This window comes from Papio anubis, chromosome 11 (assembly GCF_008728515.1).
Source record: "Papio anubis isolate 15944 chromosome 11, Panubis1.0, whole genome shotgun sequence".
Lineage (NCBI taxonomy): Eukaryota > Metazoa > Chordata > Mammalia > Primates > Cercopithecidae > Papio > Papio anubis.
The window spans coordinates 38,225,377-38,239,752 of record NC_044986.1 but is presented as its reverse complement, the minus strand read 5'-3'; the positions used below and the strand labels follow the sequence as shown (position 1 = coordinate 38,239,752).

Genomic DNA, 14,376 nt, shown 5'->3' with positions numbered 1-14,376 from the left:
GTGGGCTCAGAATGACCACTCCCAATCAACTAACAAGCCCAGGAGAGAGAGAAGTGGATCAACACTTTTTCCAGGGGTGATGGTGCTGGGCTAAGGGACAGAACATGACTTAAGCCAGGAGGTATCTGCTGCGATAAAGACTTTTTTTCTCCCTGCCTGCTTTTCTTCTTTCCATTAAATGAGCCACATAAACATTTCAAAATCTAATCACCCTTCTTGAGTGTTCATCACATCACAAAGCACCCTTGTCTCCCTTCAGCCTTCCCAGCCACTGCCTGATGCATTTCAGAGACCCTAAACTTCTCCTAGTTTGATCCACATAGCACATAGCACCATGAGGCTGCAGACTGCAGTGGTTACGAACCTGACTGGAAAGGCAGCTGGGCCTCAATTCATATCCTGGGTCTACCACCTAAGGGTTCTATGACCCTGAGCAAGTTATAAGCCTCAGTTTGCCCATCTGAAAAATGGAGATAATGATATGCCTGTTTTATAAGTGTTGTTAATAAGAACATATATGCATGCAAAATGCTTACCACAGTGCCTGGCAAAGTTCAGAAAATGTTTGCTATTTATCATCTTCTGTATTATCTCTTGTCTCTACTCTCTATCCTTGATCTAACCCAGGGGTCCAGAGACTTTTTTCTATAGAGGACCAGATAGTAAATATTTTAGGTTTTATGGGCCATATGGTCTCAGATGCAACTACTTGGCTCTGCTATTGTAGGACAAAGGCAGCCACAGATGATATGTAAATGAATGAGCATGGCTGTGTTCCAATAAACCTTTATTTATGGACACTAAAATCTGAATTTCATAAAATTTTCATGTGGCATACAATACCATTCTTCTTTTGATTTTTCTTTCAACCATTAAAAAATGTAAAAGCCATTCTTAGCTCGAGGGCTGTACAAAAAAAGGCACAGGCCAGATTCCGCTCACAGCCATGGTTTGCCAATCCCTAATCTAGCCAAGCCTTAACCCCTTCCTCTCCCAGGCTGTCTCCTCTTGCCTTACCATGTAGAAAAAGAGGGACTAATACTACAGTCTCACTGCCCAAGCCTCCATTTCAATGTGGGTCCCTCAGGGGCTAGACATGGGCTTTCCAGATGCCAAGCTGAGATTTACAGACATTTACTGAATACCTCTCTAAGTGCCACTGTGAGTCACTGTTACCCCCACTTAGTTTTAGTTCAGTGTACACAACAACTCTGTGAAACAGGTAATTACTCTCCTTCATGGATGAGGAAACAGAGAGGCCAACTGACTTGCCCAAAGTCACACAGCCAGGAAGTGACAAAGCAGTCAGCCCAAGTCTCCAGAATCCAAACCTAGCACCCTGCCTACCACCTCCACAGCCACCAGCCTCCCCATCAGCCAGGAAGAGGATGCTATGCTTCAGAGAGGTAGTGGGAGCCAAAAACAGCTGGAGCAAAAGGCAAGGTAGGGTAAAGGTTCTGAGTGATTGGCATTCATGTATAGCAGTGGTGTGGCTGCATCAGGGCTTGCTGAAACACAGGTGGCTGGGCCGGGCTCCCGGCGCTTCTGATGCAGTAAGTGTGAGGTGAGGCCCAAGAATTTGCATTTCTAACAAGTTTGCAGGTGATGCTGAGACTGCCAGTCCATAACCTACACCAGGAGAACCACCGATGAGAGGTACACTCAAAAACTTCCTTATTCTGGAAAACTAGCTGTATCCATTTTATTTTTCCCCCTTTAAAACAGTTTTTAAATTCAGCTACATATTCTTTTAGCAGGTTGCCTGTTACATTTCTGCCACTTCCTTATGGACAATTCACTGCTATTTGTCTTCTCCACCCCACAAAAACCGCATGCGGTCGGCCCTCGATACCCACGGATTCCATATCTGTGAATTCAACCAACCGTGGATCAAATATTGGGGGAGAAAACAAAAAATAAGAAAACAATAATAATATAACATTAAAAAATACAGAATAACAACTATTTACATAGCACTTACATTATATTAGGTGTTATAAGTAATCTAGAGATTATTTAAAATATACAGGAGAATGTGCATAGGTTATATACAAATACAATGTCATTTTATATAAGGGACTTGAGCATCCTCAGATTTTGGTACCTGTGAAGGTCCTGGAACCAATCACTGGCAGATACCGAGGGACGACCATAGTTGGGAAAGGTACAGGACATATGTTTTACTCACATACTGCAATGTACCGGCTTGTATGACCAGGAGCAAGTTCACTAGCCATGCTAAATTTTATTTTTCTCATCTACAAAATGTAATCCTTACCCCATACTCCTCACAGGGAGTATGATTCTTTGATTCTCTCCAATCAAAGAATTGGAGAATCTTTGAGAATCAAAGATCAGGTACGTGAAAGTACCTCTGAGTGCACCACACTCCCTGTCGCATCCATACGGCTCCCTGGCCCAGAGCTCCCCTCACACCTGGCAGGCCCTTAAACACTTGGTGACATGCCGTGACAATGGTCCACTTCCTCCCTCACAGCTATCACTTGTACTGTTCCATCTTCTTTTCTAAGTTGCTATTTCTAGTCCACCTTTGTCAAATAAGTCTATCAAATTTATTAGATTTATGCATATACTAACGTCAACAGGTTCTGAATGAAGGGCTATCTAATGAAGCATGTAAACTTCGTACATGGAACTGGGGACACATTATTTTGCCCACTTTCTGGGTCTCCGTTGGGTTGGTTCTATTCAAGTGACGCTAGCAAACAGCTATGCCAGGGAAAGCTGAGATGTGAACTGTTCTTCCAAACCTCCAGGTATCATGAAACCTCCAGGTATCACTGTGACATCAGATTGCCCAGTTTCAGCCCTGAGTCTCTATCTTGCTAACTGCATATCCTGTGGCAAATGACCTGGCCACATCTGTGAAATGAAGATAATATCTACCTCTTTTGAATCACGAGGACTAAATGAAAGTATCTGGCATAAAGCACGTGCTTTGCAAAATCAGAATTCAAAGCATAAGGGGGCAAAATAACCATGGACAAGAATGAGCATTGTTGATCTCTGCCATGTGATAAATAGCTTTAAGAACATAAGATCCTTAGGGATACATCCACTTTTTCCTCTCACTCCAAGTCTTTAAAACTGTTCCCCTTCCCCATCCCAAAAAGGCAGTTCCCAGGACCTCTTAAGTGTTCCTTTCTTCCTTGTTAAAGGAGAGCTGTATTTCTGACATCTTACTATCCTTCATCTATTACCTCATCTTCTGAACCTGGAAGGTTGGTAGCAGCCTGGGGCCACTTGTGCCTGTGTGCAGCAGTATGAGATTTTGCACACACAATCATCCATTATTAACTCCTGATTGAAGAGACTGTCAAAATGCTTCTTTCAATAAATGTTACCTTACAGCTCCCAAGGTAGGGGGAGTGCCTTGGAAAGTTGGATCCTAGAGAGCTTTTGCAGTCCTGAGAGACCTACCCTTTCTGCAAGATGCATAATTTACTTTGCCTTATCTTTTCCTCCAGCTGTTCTTTATTTCAATCTTTTCTGGCCTGTGGCTGTAGCCTCCTGATATTTTATTTTATCTCATTCTATGCTAATTTCATTTTGACCTGTTTTAAAGTCTTTTGCTGATCAGTCAATTCTTCTTGGGATCTTAGGATAATTTTCACTGACTGAGTCTTGATGTGTTCTGGTAAAAGTATTTAAGAGGTAGATGATAGATGTTAATAGTGAGTCTAAGGGTGTTCCAAATCTTATTTGTGTTTATTTTGTATTCATGCTGTATAGCAGAGAATTTCACTTTATCCAAAAAGAAGTCTGGCCTTGGCCCTCAGCTTCTGGGATGTAATCTCTGAGCTCCTGGGAAGTCCTGCCTGATAGGAGTGATTTTGTTTATCTGGGACTTTGAGTCACACCAACTATGTGACTTGGGGTGGGGCCTTTGAGCCACTAGGAGCTCGATCGATTAGGAAGTTGGACTGGAGACTGAGATCTGCCCTGTGGGCAGTGGATCATGCCTATGTAATGGAGCCACGGTAAAAATGCTGAACACAAAGGCTCGGGTACATTTCCTGGTCGAAAATGCTCTGAGAACACTGTCACACATCACTGCTGGGAAATAATATGTCCTGACTCCACGCAGAGTGGGCAACAGAAGCTCCGCATTTGGTACCTTTTCCAGACTCCACCCTATGTGCATCTTCTCTTGCCTTTAAAAATCTGCATCCTTTCCCTATAATAAACCATAACCCGGAGCGTAGCAGCTTTCAATACGTTATGTGAGTCCCTCTAGCATTGCACCAAATCGGATAGTGCTTTTGGGAATCCCCTGAACTTGCAACTGGCGTCAGAAGGGAAGGTGCACTCTCTTGAGGACTTTTCCCTCCAACTTCTCAGTTGGCCCTAATGTTCACACGTGTACTCATCAAAAACACTCAAATTTAATGGAGGTACGGGGTACCTTTAACTGCTTCAATGTTAACCTTCCTATGGTACCTTTTTGCTGCTGCCATTTCTGGAGAGCAAATGTGAGAGTCAAACCAGAGGAAATAATTTGAATGTGGGTCCAAGAATCTTTATGTCCAAAGCTAACTTTGCATTCAAGAATCAGGCAGTAAGGACTGGAGCCAACTGGTACAGAATTAACAAAATATAAGGGCTGAACTGGACCCTGGCACCTAAGTCAGAACACAGGAATTGATACATCAAGCCACAGGATCTTTAGACTATACCAAACACGAAGCTTGGTATCACACCCCTACCAGCTCAGGCTCCCTGTCTGGAGTGAAAACACCCTGACCTGGGACATGATCAAGTCACTCTGAACCAATATGGCCAACGCTCAGACCTGGTGTGGCAATGAGGTCAGGAGGCAGGGATAAGGTGATGAGGTTTCTCCTGGGGGCAGGGAGTCGGTACTAAGATTACTGCTATTCCTTTCAGATGGTTCTGATCCAAAAACCAAGGTCCGCATTCAGAGATGAGGAGGCTGATCAGGAAGCTGTGGTCAGGGATCTTGAGTTAAGCCACCACTTGAATGGAGGAGTCTGGAGAATGAGTGTCAACTGGGCAATTTCCAGGGCTCTCTCTGTCACTCCACCCCCAAGAATGTCTCCATTCTCTCAAAGTTCATGTGGATGCAGATGGCTTCCAAATCCACACACTGGACTCCAAATTTCCCCATTAGAAACATTCTCCTGGAAGTCCTTCCCTTGCCAAGAAACTCAACATGTCAAAAGATGGAATTCAACATTCTTTTCAGCACTCTTCACAAATCCCTCCATCTCCATGAGTGCCACAATTACTCTCCTAGACAACCAGGGAAGACATCTCCTGGGCCACATGGAGTCTTACTCTCTGTGGTCCTTAAATACACCACAAGGAGCCCTGCTCATTTCATTCTCCAAAAGGCACTTTGATCCTCAGCCTCTGCTCTTCACTCCCACTGACACCATGCTAGGGTAAGACCCTCATGGCTTCAAACTGAAATTATTTCAAATCTTTAACAAGCCTCTTGACCTGCAGGAACTAGAATGGTTACCCTTAAAGAGCACTTGCTTTGGGCCTGTGCCAAATGCTTGACATGAAAGAGCTCATTTAGCTGGGTGCAGTGGCTCATGCCTGTAATCCCAGCATTTTGGGAGGCCAAGGCAGGTGGATCATGAAGTCAGGAGTTTGAGACCAGCCTGGTCAACATAGTGAAACCCCATCTCTACTAAAAATACAAAAAAAAAAAAAAAAAAAAGGTAGCCAGGTGTGGTGGCGGGCGCCTGTAGTCCCAGCTACTTGGGAGGCTGAGACAAAAGAATCGTTTGAACCCAGGAGGCAGAGGTTGCAGTGAGCTGAGATCGTACCACTGCACTCCAGCCTGGGTGACAGAGTGAGACTCCATCTCAAAAAAAAAAAAAAAAAAAGAGCTCATTTAATCTCAACAACTCTGTTATGGTCATCTCCAATTTATAAATAAGGCAACTGAAGCCCTATAAGGTGGAGTAATTTGTCCATATCACAAAGACAGTAAGTGGCAGTGCTCAGCCTCAGTAGAGAACTGTGTGAAACCAAAACTATATCAACTCTCCCAGGTGAGGGGGTTGGGACAAGGACTAGAAATAGGGGGCACTGCTGAAATGTGGGTATCAGAGGGCCAGGTAGGGACTAGAGCTTCCAGTCCAGGCAAATAATCAGCAACCTGGACACCTATAGGCATTGAAGAAGGTAGCAAACAGGGAGCAAGTCAGTGAAGAAGCAAAGAGAGCAGCTGGGGGACAAATGCTGTCCCTGGTGAGAAAGGAGGGAGCCAGACGCCATCTGACATTAGCTATCTGCAAAGGCATTGGGAGTAGGAAGCAATCCTTGGCAAGAGCCATCCACCGCCTCACACTTGGGCTCCCAGTCCAGACTGGGCATGGCTGTCTGCAAATACTGCTGAAAACTGTTATAATGAAGCCAGGGAAGGCCCAGGAGCTCCCAGGCCCCAGGATGGGATAATAGACTGGTACAGGCCAGCAAGTTGTCAATCTGGAGGTTGACATGGACACTGTCAGAGTCAAGAGCCAGCAGGATGCTAGCCAATAGGTAGCATAGTAAGGGGACAAGATTTCCATTCCTGAGTTGTCTATACTCACATTCTCTCTTTTTTTTTTTCTTTTTGAGATAGAATCGTGCTCTGTCTTCCAGGTTGGAGTGCAGTGGCGTGATCTCACTCACTGCAACTTTGCCTCCTAGGTTCAAGCAATTCTTCTGCCTCAGCCTCCCAAGTAGCTGGGATTACAGGCATGCACCACCATGCTTGGCTGATTTTTGTATTTTTAGTAGAGATGGGGTTTCACCATGTTGGCCAGGCTGGTCTTGAACTTCTGACCTCAAGTGATCCGCCCACCTCAGCCTCCCAAAGTGCTGGGATTACAGGTGTGAGCCACTGTGCCCAGCTTACTGACATCCTCTTTTAAGCCCACTCCCCAGTGTTAACCCATTCTAGCCTGCTTCGTACGCATCAATGAGCATGTGGGGTTTTTTTGTTTCCTCTACTCAAACCCAGCTTGTTCCTTTTCATACAAACTGCCCTCCTGTACCATCTTAAATTTATCACCAATCAAAAGGATTCCATTTGTGTCAGGCTAACTTCCAAACTTCCTAAGGTCACAGAGCATTCTGGAGCTAGTAAGGCTTGGAAAGCATCTGGCCCAAGTTCCTCATACTTGATATAAGCTCAAAGACACTAGGACTTAACCACAGCCCGAAAGCAAGATGGCTGACTACAAGTCCACACCTGACTCCTGTTGCAACATACTGCCTTTTGCCCTCACCTAATGCACCTAGAATTGCTCTCTTTTCCTCCTTTCTCATCACAATTCCAAGTGACTTACTCAGCACCTGGCACATAGATAATGCTGAATGAATGTATGCTTATTCGGATTCGATGATCTCAATTTACAAAGATGAACTCACTGTAAGGTGTGAATGACTGATAGCTATCCCTTAATTCTTCCGAGTATAGTATTTGCATTTTAAAACAATCTGGTGATGGTTTGGTGAAAAAGATTTGGTGAAGTTTCTTTTCACCACATTAGTTGGTAGGAATTTGTAAGACACAAATGTATTTTGTAAGAGTGTTTCCAAAAGTGCCTCAAATCCACACACAGGGCCGGGCAGGGTGGTTCACACCTGTAATCCCAGCACTTTGCCAGGCCGAGGCAGGTGAATCACTTGAGCCTACAAGTTCAACACCAGCCTGGGCAACATGGAGAAACTCTGTCTCTACAAAAAATATAAAAATTAGCCAAGTGTGGTGGCGTGCACCTCAGCTACTTGGGAGGCTGAGGTGGGAGGACAGATTGAGCCTGGGAGGTCGAGGCTGCAGCGAGCAATGATTGCATCACTGTACTCCAGGCTGGGCAACAGAGTGAGACCCTGTCAAAAAAACAAAAGAAAAGAAAAGAAAAAACAAATCCACACAAGGTACTGGTAGCACAGGCGTGCACCTGGTAGGCATACTTGTGTTCTGCGTCAATGCCATACTGTAACCACTAGAGGGAGCTCCAGGCTCCCTCTCCACCACCTCCATTTACTGCCAGAGGATGGGACAGCCGGTTTGTAAGGTCATTTGACTGCACATAAGGCCTTTCTCTTTGCATCATCCCTTAGGATTCTCTTTTCTCCAAACGTTCTCTAGCTTGGGAGCTGGGTCTTCCCAGTTAGGCTTGGAGAGGCTGGATGAGGTTAGCCTTAGAATAAAATAACTTTGCCTTCTCTCCTCAACCCCACCTTTCCAGTGGGTTAGGAATCAGGGCTGGACTCAGGGATGCAGGACCAAGAAGCTACTCTGTTGACTTTCAGGGCTGTGGGCTGCTCGGGCCTGCTGTCAGTCTAAGGATAAAGAAGCTCTCACAGGGACCAACATCACCAGAAAGGGGTTTGTGCTCAAACCCTAGCCTGGCCTCATCCGCCAGCATGTGACCCGGCACCTGTTATGGGTGGCTGGGCAGGAAGAAAGTCAGCTTCCAGGATGCTAGGTCTGGCCATTTCCATCCTACATATCATATCTGTCTTATCACAACACACCACTCTCGCTGCCCCAGAGGGATCTGTGTACCCTACTGCCTATCTTCTCTGGTCCCAAGGGAGTGGTCCTCCCCTCCATTCAATTTCTCCCTCCCTTTCCTTCAAGAAAGCAAGCTCCCATCCCCTACAGCAGCAGCTCTCAGATGCGGTCCTTGCACTAGCTGCATCAGCATGACCTAAGAACCTGTCAGAAACGCGAACCTTCAGACCCTATCTCAGACCTGCAAGCGGGAACCCTACATTCTACAACTCCGGGCTGGGGCCCAGCAACCTACCTTTTTACTCCAAGTGATTCTGATGCAGCTAAAGCGTGAAAACCACTGCCCTACAGAGTGGAGAGGTGCTGTCTCACCCTAAACTAACTGTGCCTGATCTCAAAGTCAGCGTTTGCCAACTCCCAGAATACTTGGGCTGTGCAAAGTCATCTCTGGAGAGGCCAAAATAATCTAATGATAATCAAATAGCAGCTAACATCTAACAGTCTATTCCATGCCACCATGCATGGTACACAGCACTTCATACACTTCTTCCTCACAATAATCCTATGAGGCAGGTGCTATTATCAACCCCATTCTACAGTTCATTAGGGTTGAGAGAGAGTGAATAACTCGACCAAAGTCACACAGCCGACAGGTGGTGGGGGCAGGGTGTGCACAGAGATCTGTCAGGTTCTGAAGTCCCAATTCTAAAACTCAATACCTCAGGTTTCCCAAGTGATGGGTTAAGGTGGGGAGATGGGCTTCATGTGGCTTCTTTGATCTCCCTTTGTTCCTAGTTTACACTGGGCCTTTGAACTACTCTCCTGATCCTGCTCCTGCAGCTGGCTGGTGATCATCTCAGGCCTGAGCCCTGCCCACCTCTGCTTTTCCGGGAGCAAGGTCATCAAGTCATCCACACTTCTCAGTCTCCCCTGGCTGCACCTCCAGCCCAGCCTGGACAGGTCACAGTGAACCTCTAGGAAGCAGGGATGAGCTCTAAGAAGCCCAACCTCTAGCCCATCCCACTGCTTATCCCCTATGCCCTAAGCTATTTCAGTCTGCTTGAGTGCAGTCTGCAGAGTACTGGCTCTTGTCACAGGATGACCTGCTCAGTCAAAGCTAACATAAAGTGGTGGTTATTGCTGTGCCTTCACCCGCAGCACATGACTGTCAGTTTGAAGCTTTGACCACTACCCATCCAAAGGAGCTGACTGTCCCAGGGGTCCCTAAGAGAACCCAGAGTTATCTGATGAACTCACACCCTCCTGAGCAAAAACACCAGAGCCTCCTTCCGCCCTTCCCACGTGGCTCTGAACATCTTCCCCAGCCTCAGCGCACCTGGTTTGCTTTCGTGTTGCGGGGTTTCCTGAGGGCTCACAGGGCTACTGCTTGGGGTTTCCCTGTAGGAAGACGAGGCCCGGAGAGTCACCGCTCCCTTCCCAGTGCAGATTTTTGTAGGATCCATGTCTGAAAAGAAAAGGTCCAAAATTGAAGACTGAATCCAAGACTCCTGAAGGATTAAAGGACAGTTGGTTAGCAAATTGTTACAGCTGGGGAATGAGATGAACCTGGTTACAGCCACGCGAAGTCTTTGAACACTTGTGGTCAATGAAATTAATCTGTGGGTGGTGGAGAGGGGCAAGTTTTCAGAGGTTTACTGTGCATCAGGAAGTTAGGGGAACATGGCGGCAATGGTGAGTTCTGAGTAAATGGATGAGTTATAATATCAGCTGAAAACATTTCAAAATGAAAGCAGGTTTATTCCTTTTATTAAATGAAGTTTAGGTTGGTGAGCAGACTTCTGACCAGTTAGTAAGGCACAGTTCAAGAAAGAGTTTATGAAAGATGTTTCAAGCTTCCAGACCATTCTTCTCATTGAAGACCAAGTTGGCAACTAAGGAAGTTGCGGGGGGGCGGGGGCAGTTCCATGGAGAACAACTACTCCTTGCAGTTTTCCAGTGGGAAAAGGAAAAGCAAATCTCCTTGGATTAGCAAGTCAAGACTCCCGAAATGCTGAGACAGAAGGATATGCTACCTGGCAAGAAAGCTCATGAGTGACAGCCTCACTTTTCAAACATAACAAAGAAAACGCACAGCAACAAAAACGACCTGGAAGGCTAAATCCTTCAATGAGCAGTGTCCACCGAGCCTCAGCTGTCTTCACAGGGTCCTGGTGTCTCCTACAGTTTCACTAGGGCCTAATAACAGACGCGGGTCAACTTCGAGAGTTTCCTTGAGAAAGATTTCAAAATACGCTTCAAAAGATCTGAATGCCATCCTGCAGGAAATCAGTCACGGAGGCAGGGAACCGGGGCAGACCACACTGAGTGTTTCTTTTTGTGCAGCTGAGCTATGCAGAACGCCACAGTTTTGTTTTGTTTTCAGACTGCTCACAGCCTAGATCCCTGACCTAAAATTGTCACAATTAGGATTACAGGTTGATGTTCAGGGTGTGCGTTTGGGCAGGATGTGAGTTCAGACACCCGACTCATCCCCATTCCTGTCCGAGGGCAGAGAGAAGCAAAGCCTCTTCCCTCCTTGCTTTCCACACCAGCAGCCCACTTCCAACAACTCAGGGAGAATGATCATTAACGTTAGACAAGAGAATGGACCTGCCTCGTCAGCACCTCTTGTATTGAACGCAATGCACAAAACGCACAATGTGTGGCAGGGCAAGTGTCAGCCTTGGAGAGCATCTGACTTATCCAACTCTATCAAGAGGCTAAGTGACTGATGTCACCAAACTATTGGGAAAACTGGTTCATAGTCACTTCAAAAGGATGAGGGGCACACTGATGGATGCAGCCCATCCATAGGTTCCTGGACACACAGCCCAGTTACTTCTGAAAGCACCATTGGATAAAGTACTGTGTAGGCCTCGTGTGTCCCACTTTGTACAGAAGGAAGCGATGAGCCGGAGCTGACATCTGAACCGTACTCCCCCACCCCCTGGAGGGGAGAGGCAGGAAGGGGCTGCAGGTAAAATTGGGGAAGGCATAGGGGATGCTCTGGGATGGCCCGGTGAGCATCAGAGGCAAGTCTAGGTTGGGCACCTAAGGCAGCTGCTTCAAATTCAGTCGTTCAGAGGTTCTCTGTGACACCAGGTTAATTCTCAGGGAGACTGCAGTTTTTGCTAAAGTACTGGGAGTTGGAAACCTCTAGGGAGAGCCTAGAATGTCCATGCACCTCAGACTCGTCCCAAAGGGAAAGCTGAGCCTCCAGACTGACCCTTCTCCTAAAGAAAAGAGGGGCGAGCCCTCTGTCCTCAGTTCTTCCCCACATTCGCTGGCTCCCAGGAAAACGCACACAGACATTCACGTACGCAGAGGAAGTAAGGAAGCAAGCTGAGGAAGTGAGATGGAATGCCTATTAAACATGCAACGATTCAGCTCAAAGTGCGTGTTAGAAGAAAAGAAGAAAGGAAAACCATGCCATGACCCGCTCACAATTACAGAAAATAAACCGACCCAAGGAGATACCTGTAGGGAGAACTAGGCCTGGGGCGTTTTTCACTGTCTTCACAGGAATGATTTTAACAGCAGAAATAGAGCGTGCACGTAAAGGGTCGGCAGTTGCTGAAAACACAAAAGGGTAAATGGTGCATCCAGAAAGAACATTTGGGAAACACTCAGGCAGTTGAGGAACTGGGCAGGGACAATAGGAGGAAGTCGCCCACACAACAAGAACAATACAAAGGGCAGTAGATGCAGTAATTAAAAATAACCTGCTTTCTCTCTTTAGAGTTCTAGGCCAAGACAACAGACCCCTCCCCTCCAACCATCACCCAAATACAGCTGGTCAGTGTTGATCGGTGCCTCCTGCCACACCAGGAGCTTGCCAAGGCTCTGGACAAAGATTTACGGAGGCACACAGATGGCCTGGCAAACAGAGGAAGGGGAGAGCACTCAGGGTCCACAGGGCCTCCTGGGAGCATGCTGGGGAGGGGGTTCCGAGGAGGAGGGCGGTGGCCCACGGGCTGCAGATGAGTGCAAGAACGAAGGAACAAGATCGTGAGTTGCCTGGTCCCTTCAGCCATCAGAGCTACTTCCGCCATAGCATAACTTCTGGGGTCTTGTGCCTGCTCCGACAATTGTAGCCCTCTGGCCCCAAGCAAATCAGAACCTCCATCTGTTAAACAGCAGATGGCCTTGCTCAAACCCACCCTTTCCTGGTCAGGAGGTGCCAAGTGTCCAAGTGTATATGTAGTCTCTGGGGCAGCCCCCAAGTGCACAGCCCAGGACCCCGATGCCCGGCTGAGCTAAGGCAGAGCAGGGATGCCTGCCTGGGACACAGTGAAGGCCACCGCTCGAACATCCTGGGTGCTCAAACTTATCTATCGGCAGGGTCTCTGGGCTCCCTGCCTGCCCAGATTCTGGAATCTCATGGTAGGCACGTCCCCTAACTCTCCTTACACGGAGCCTGCTGTGAGGCCTCCCCTCATCCTCTCCTTTAAGGGCAGCACATAAAGAGGGATGGGAGCTCTGTGTGAAGGTGCCAGAGTCAACTGTGGCCGCATATCTACAGAAACACAGCGGGTGGGGCTGTCTGGGAACAAGACCACCACTGCAGAGTCAGCACTGGTGAGCCTGTCAAGGCAACAGAAGGGAGGCATGTCGGCCAGGGACAGTGCGCCTTCCAGTCCATCCTGTTGTCAGCTCACCTCCTGAGGCATGAGGCAGTCACACGGCGCCTGGTCATTAATGACTAGGTTGCTAACGACGCTACTGCATGGATTAAGACACACATGTGCTCTCACAGCATCTTCCTGTCTGCTCCACCTGGGAGATGGGCTTGGGGGAGACTTTTGTAACCATTTTCAGAGGAAGAAGCAAGAGGCTCAGCGAACTGCTCAGGCTCATTCAGTTCTCAAGCAGAGAGGCTGAGACTGGAGCTCGGCTATCCCAGCTCTGGTTCAGTGACCTCAGGCCACTCTGATGCCCTTCAGGTCACCCCTGCCTGCTTGTTTGCAGACAAAGGTGAGTCTCACCAAGGAGAGAATAGGACCCACTCCACCTGCCACCCTCCCCCACATGCCTTAAGTCTCTTGTATAAATGAGTGCACATGGATGGGGTCGATGACTCCACAGGTTTTAAACTAATAGGGCCCCCACCCCTCTCCATGCTCCTCACTGGATGCTAAACACATGCCTGCAGCCACTCCACAGGCACTGCCCCTCAGTTCCCTAAGTGCAACTTGGTCGAGACTGTCCAGGGCCCCACACCATGGGTGCAGACGGGCGACCAGGCAGGGAGGCAAGAACAGGAGCATGGCAGGTCCCCTCCGGCCACCAAGGAACCCACCCCCACACCACCTGGGCCCTGTACCCCAGCCCCTCCTAGTCTCTGGACATACCCTCTACGGCTGGTTCCTCTTAGTTCACACTTTGCCTTGTCTTAAAAGAAACACTCTGTTGACCCAGATGGAAATTACACAGATCAAAATGCCAAATTGTTTGAAATTATTCTTTGAGATGCATCTTGACTTAAATGCCCAATGCGAGTATTCTGGCCCTTCCTCTTGTATACCATAAAATTTAGCTGGATGAGCATTCATTCCAATTCTGAATTTGAAGCAGAAATAAATATGGCAGAGCATAAATTCCCTCATCTTGTAGATAAGGGAACCCACACCCACAAAGATAAAGGGCCTCTCAAGATGTCCTGTTCATGGTGGCAGAGCTGGGACTTGAACCCATGCCTTGTCATTCCAGCTTGAGGGTCCATCACACCACTCAGTAAAAGTGGCACCGCGAGCCCCATAGCCAGGCTATCTGCACAGCCACACTGAGGTCAGGATGAAAGTCTTCAGGCCAAGCAGGACCTCAAAGGTCATTCATCACATCCATCATTCATTTCACATTTAAATCTTTTA

At 47.5% G+C, this 14,376-nt stretch overlaps 1 protein-coding gene across 50 annotated transcripts in view; it reads right to left on the bottom strand.

Moving 5' to 3' along the window:
* SORBS1 (sorbin and SH3 domain containing 1) overlaps positions 1-14,376 on the bottom strand; it is a 254,758-nt gene that overhangs the window by 112,457 nt on the left and 127,925 nt on the right. For 37 of the 50 annotated variants that reach the window (XM_021943495.2, XM_021943508.2, XM_021943501.2 and 34 more), the window contains 2 exons: positions 11,984-12,079; positions 9,843-9,971 (listed from right to left, as the gene is read on the bottom strand). In XM_021943495.2, the coding sequence (XP_021799187.2) occupies positions 9,843-9,971; positions 11,984-12,079 (225 nt within the window). The remainder of the gene's footprint in view (positions 1-9,842; positions 9,972-11,983; positions 12,080-14,376) is intronic. The other 13 variants (XM_021943505.2, XM_021943519.2, XM_021943526.2 and 10 more) reach the window with 1 other exon arrangement.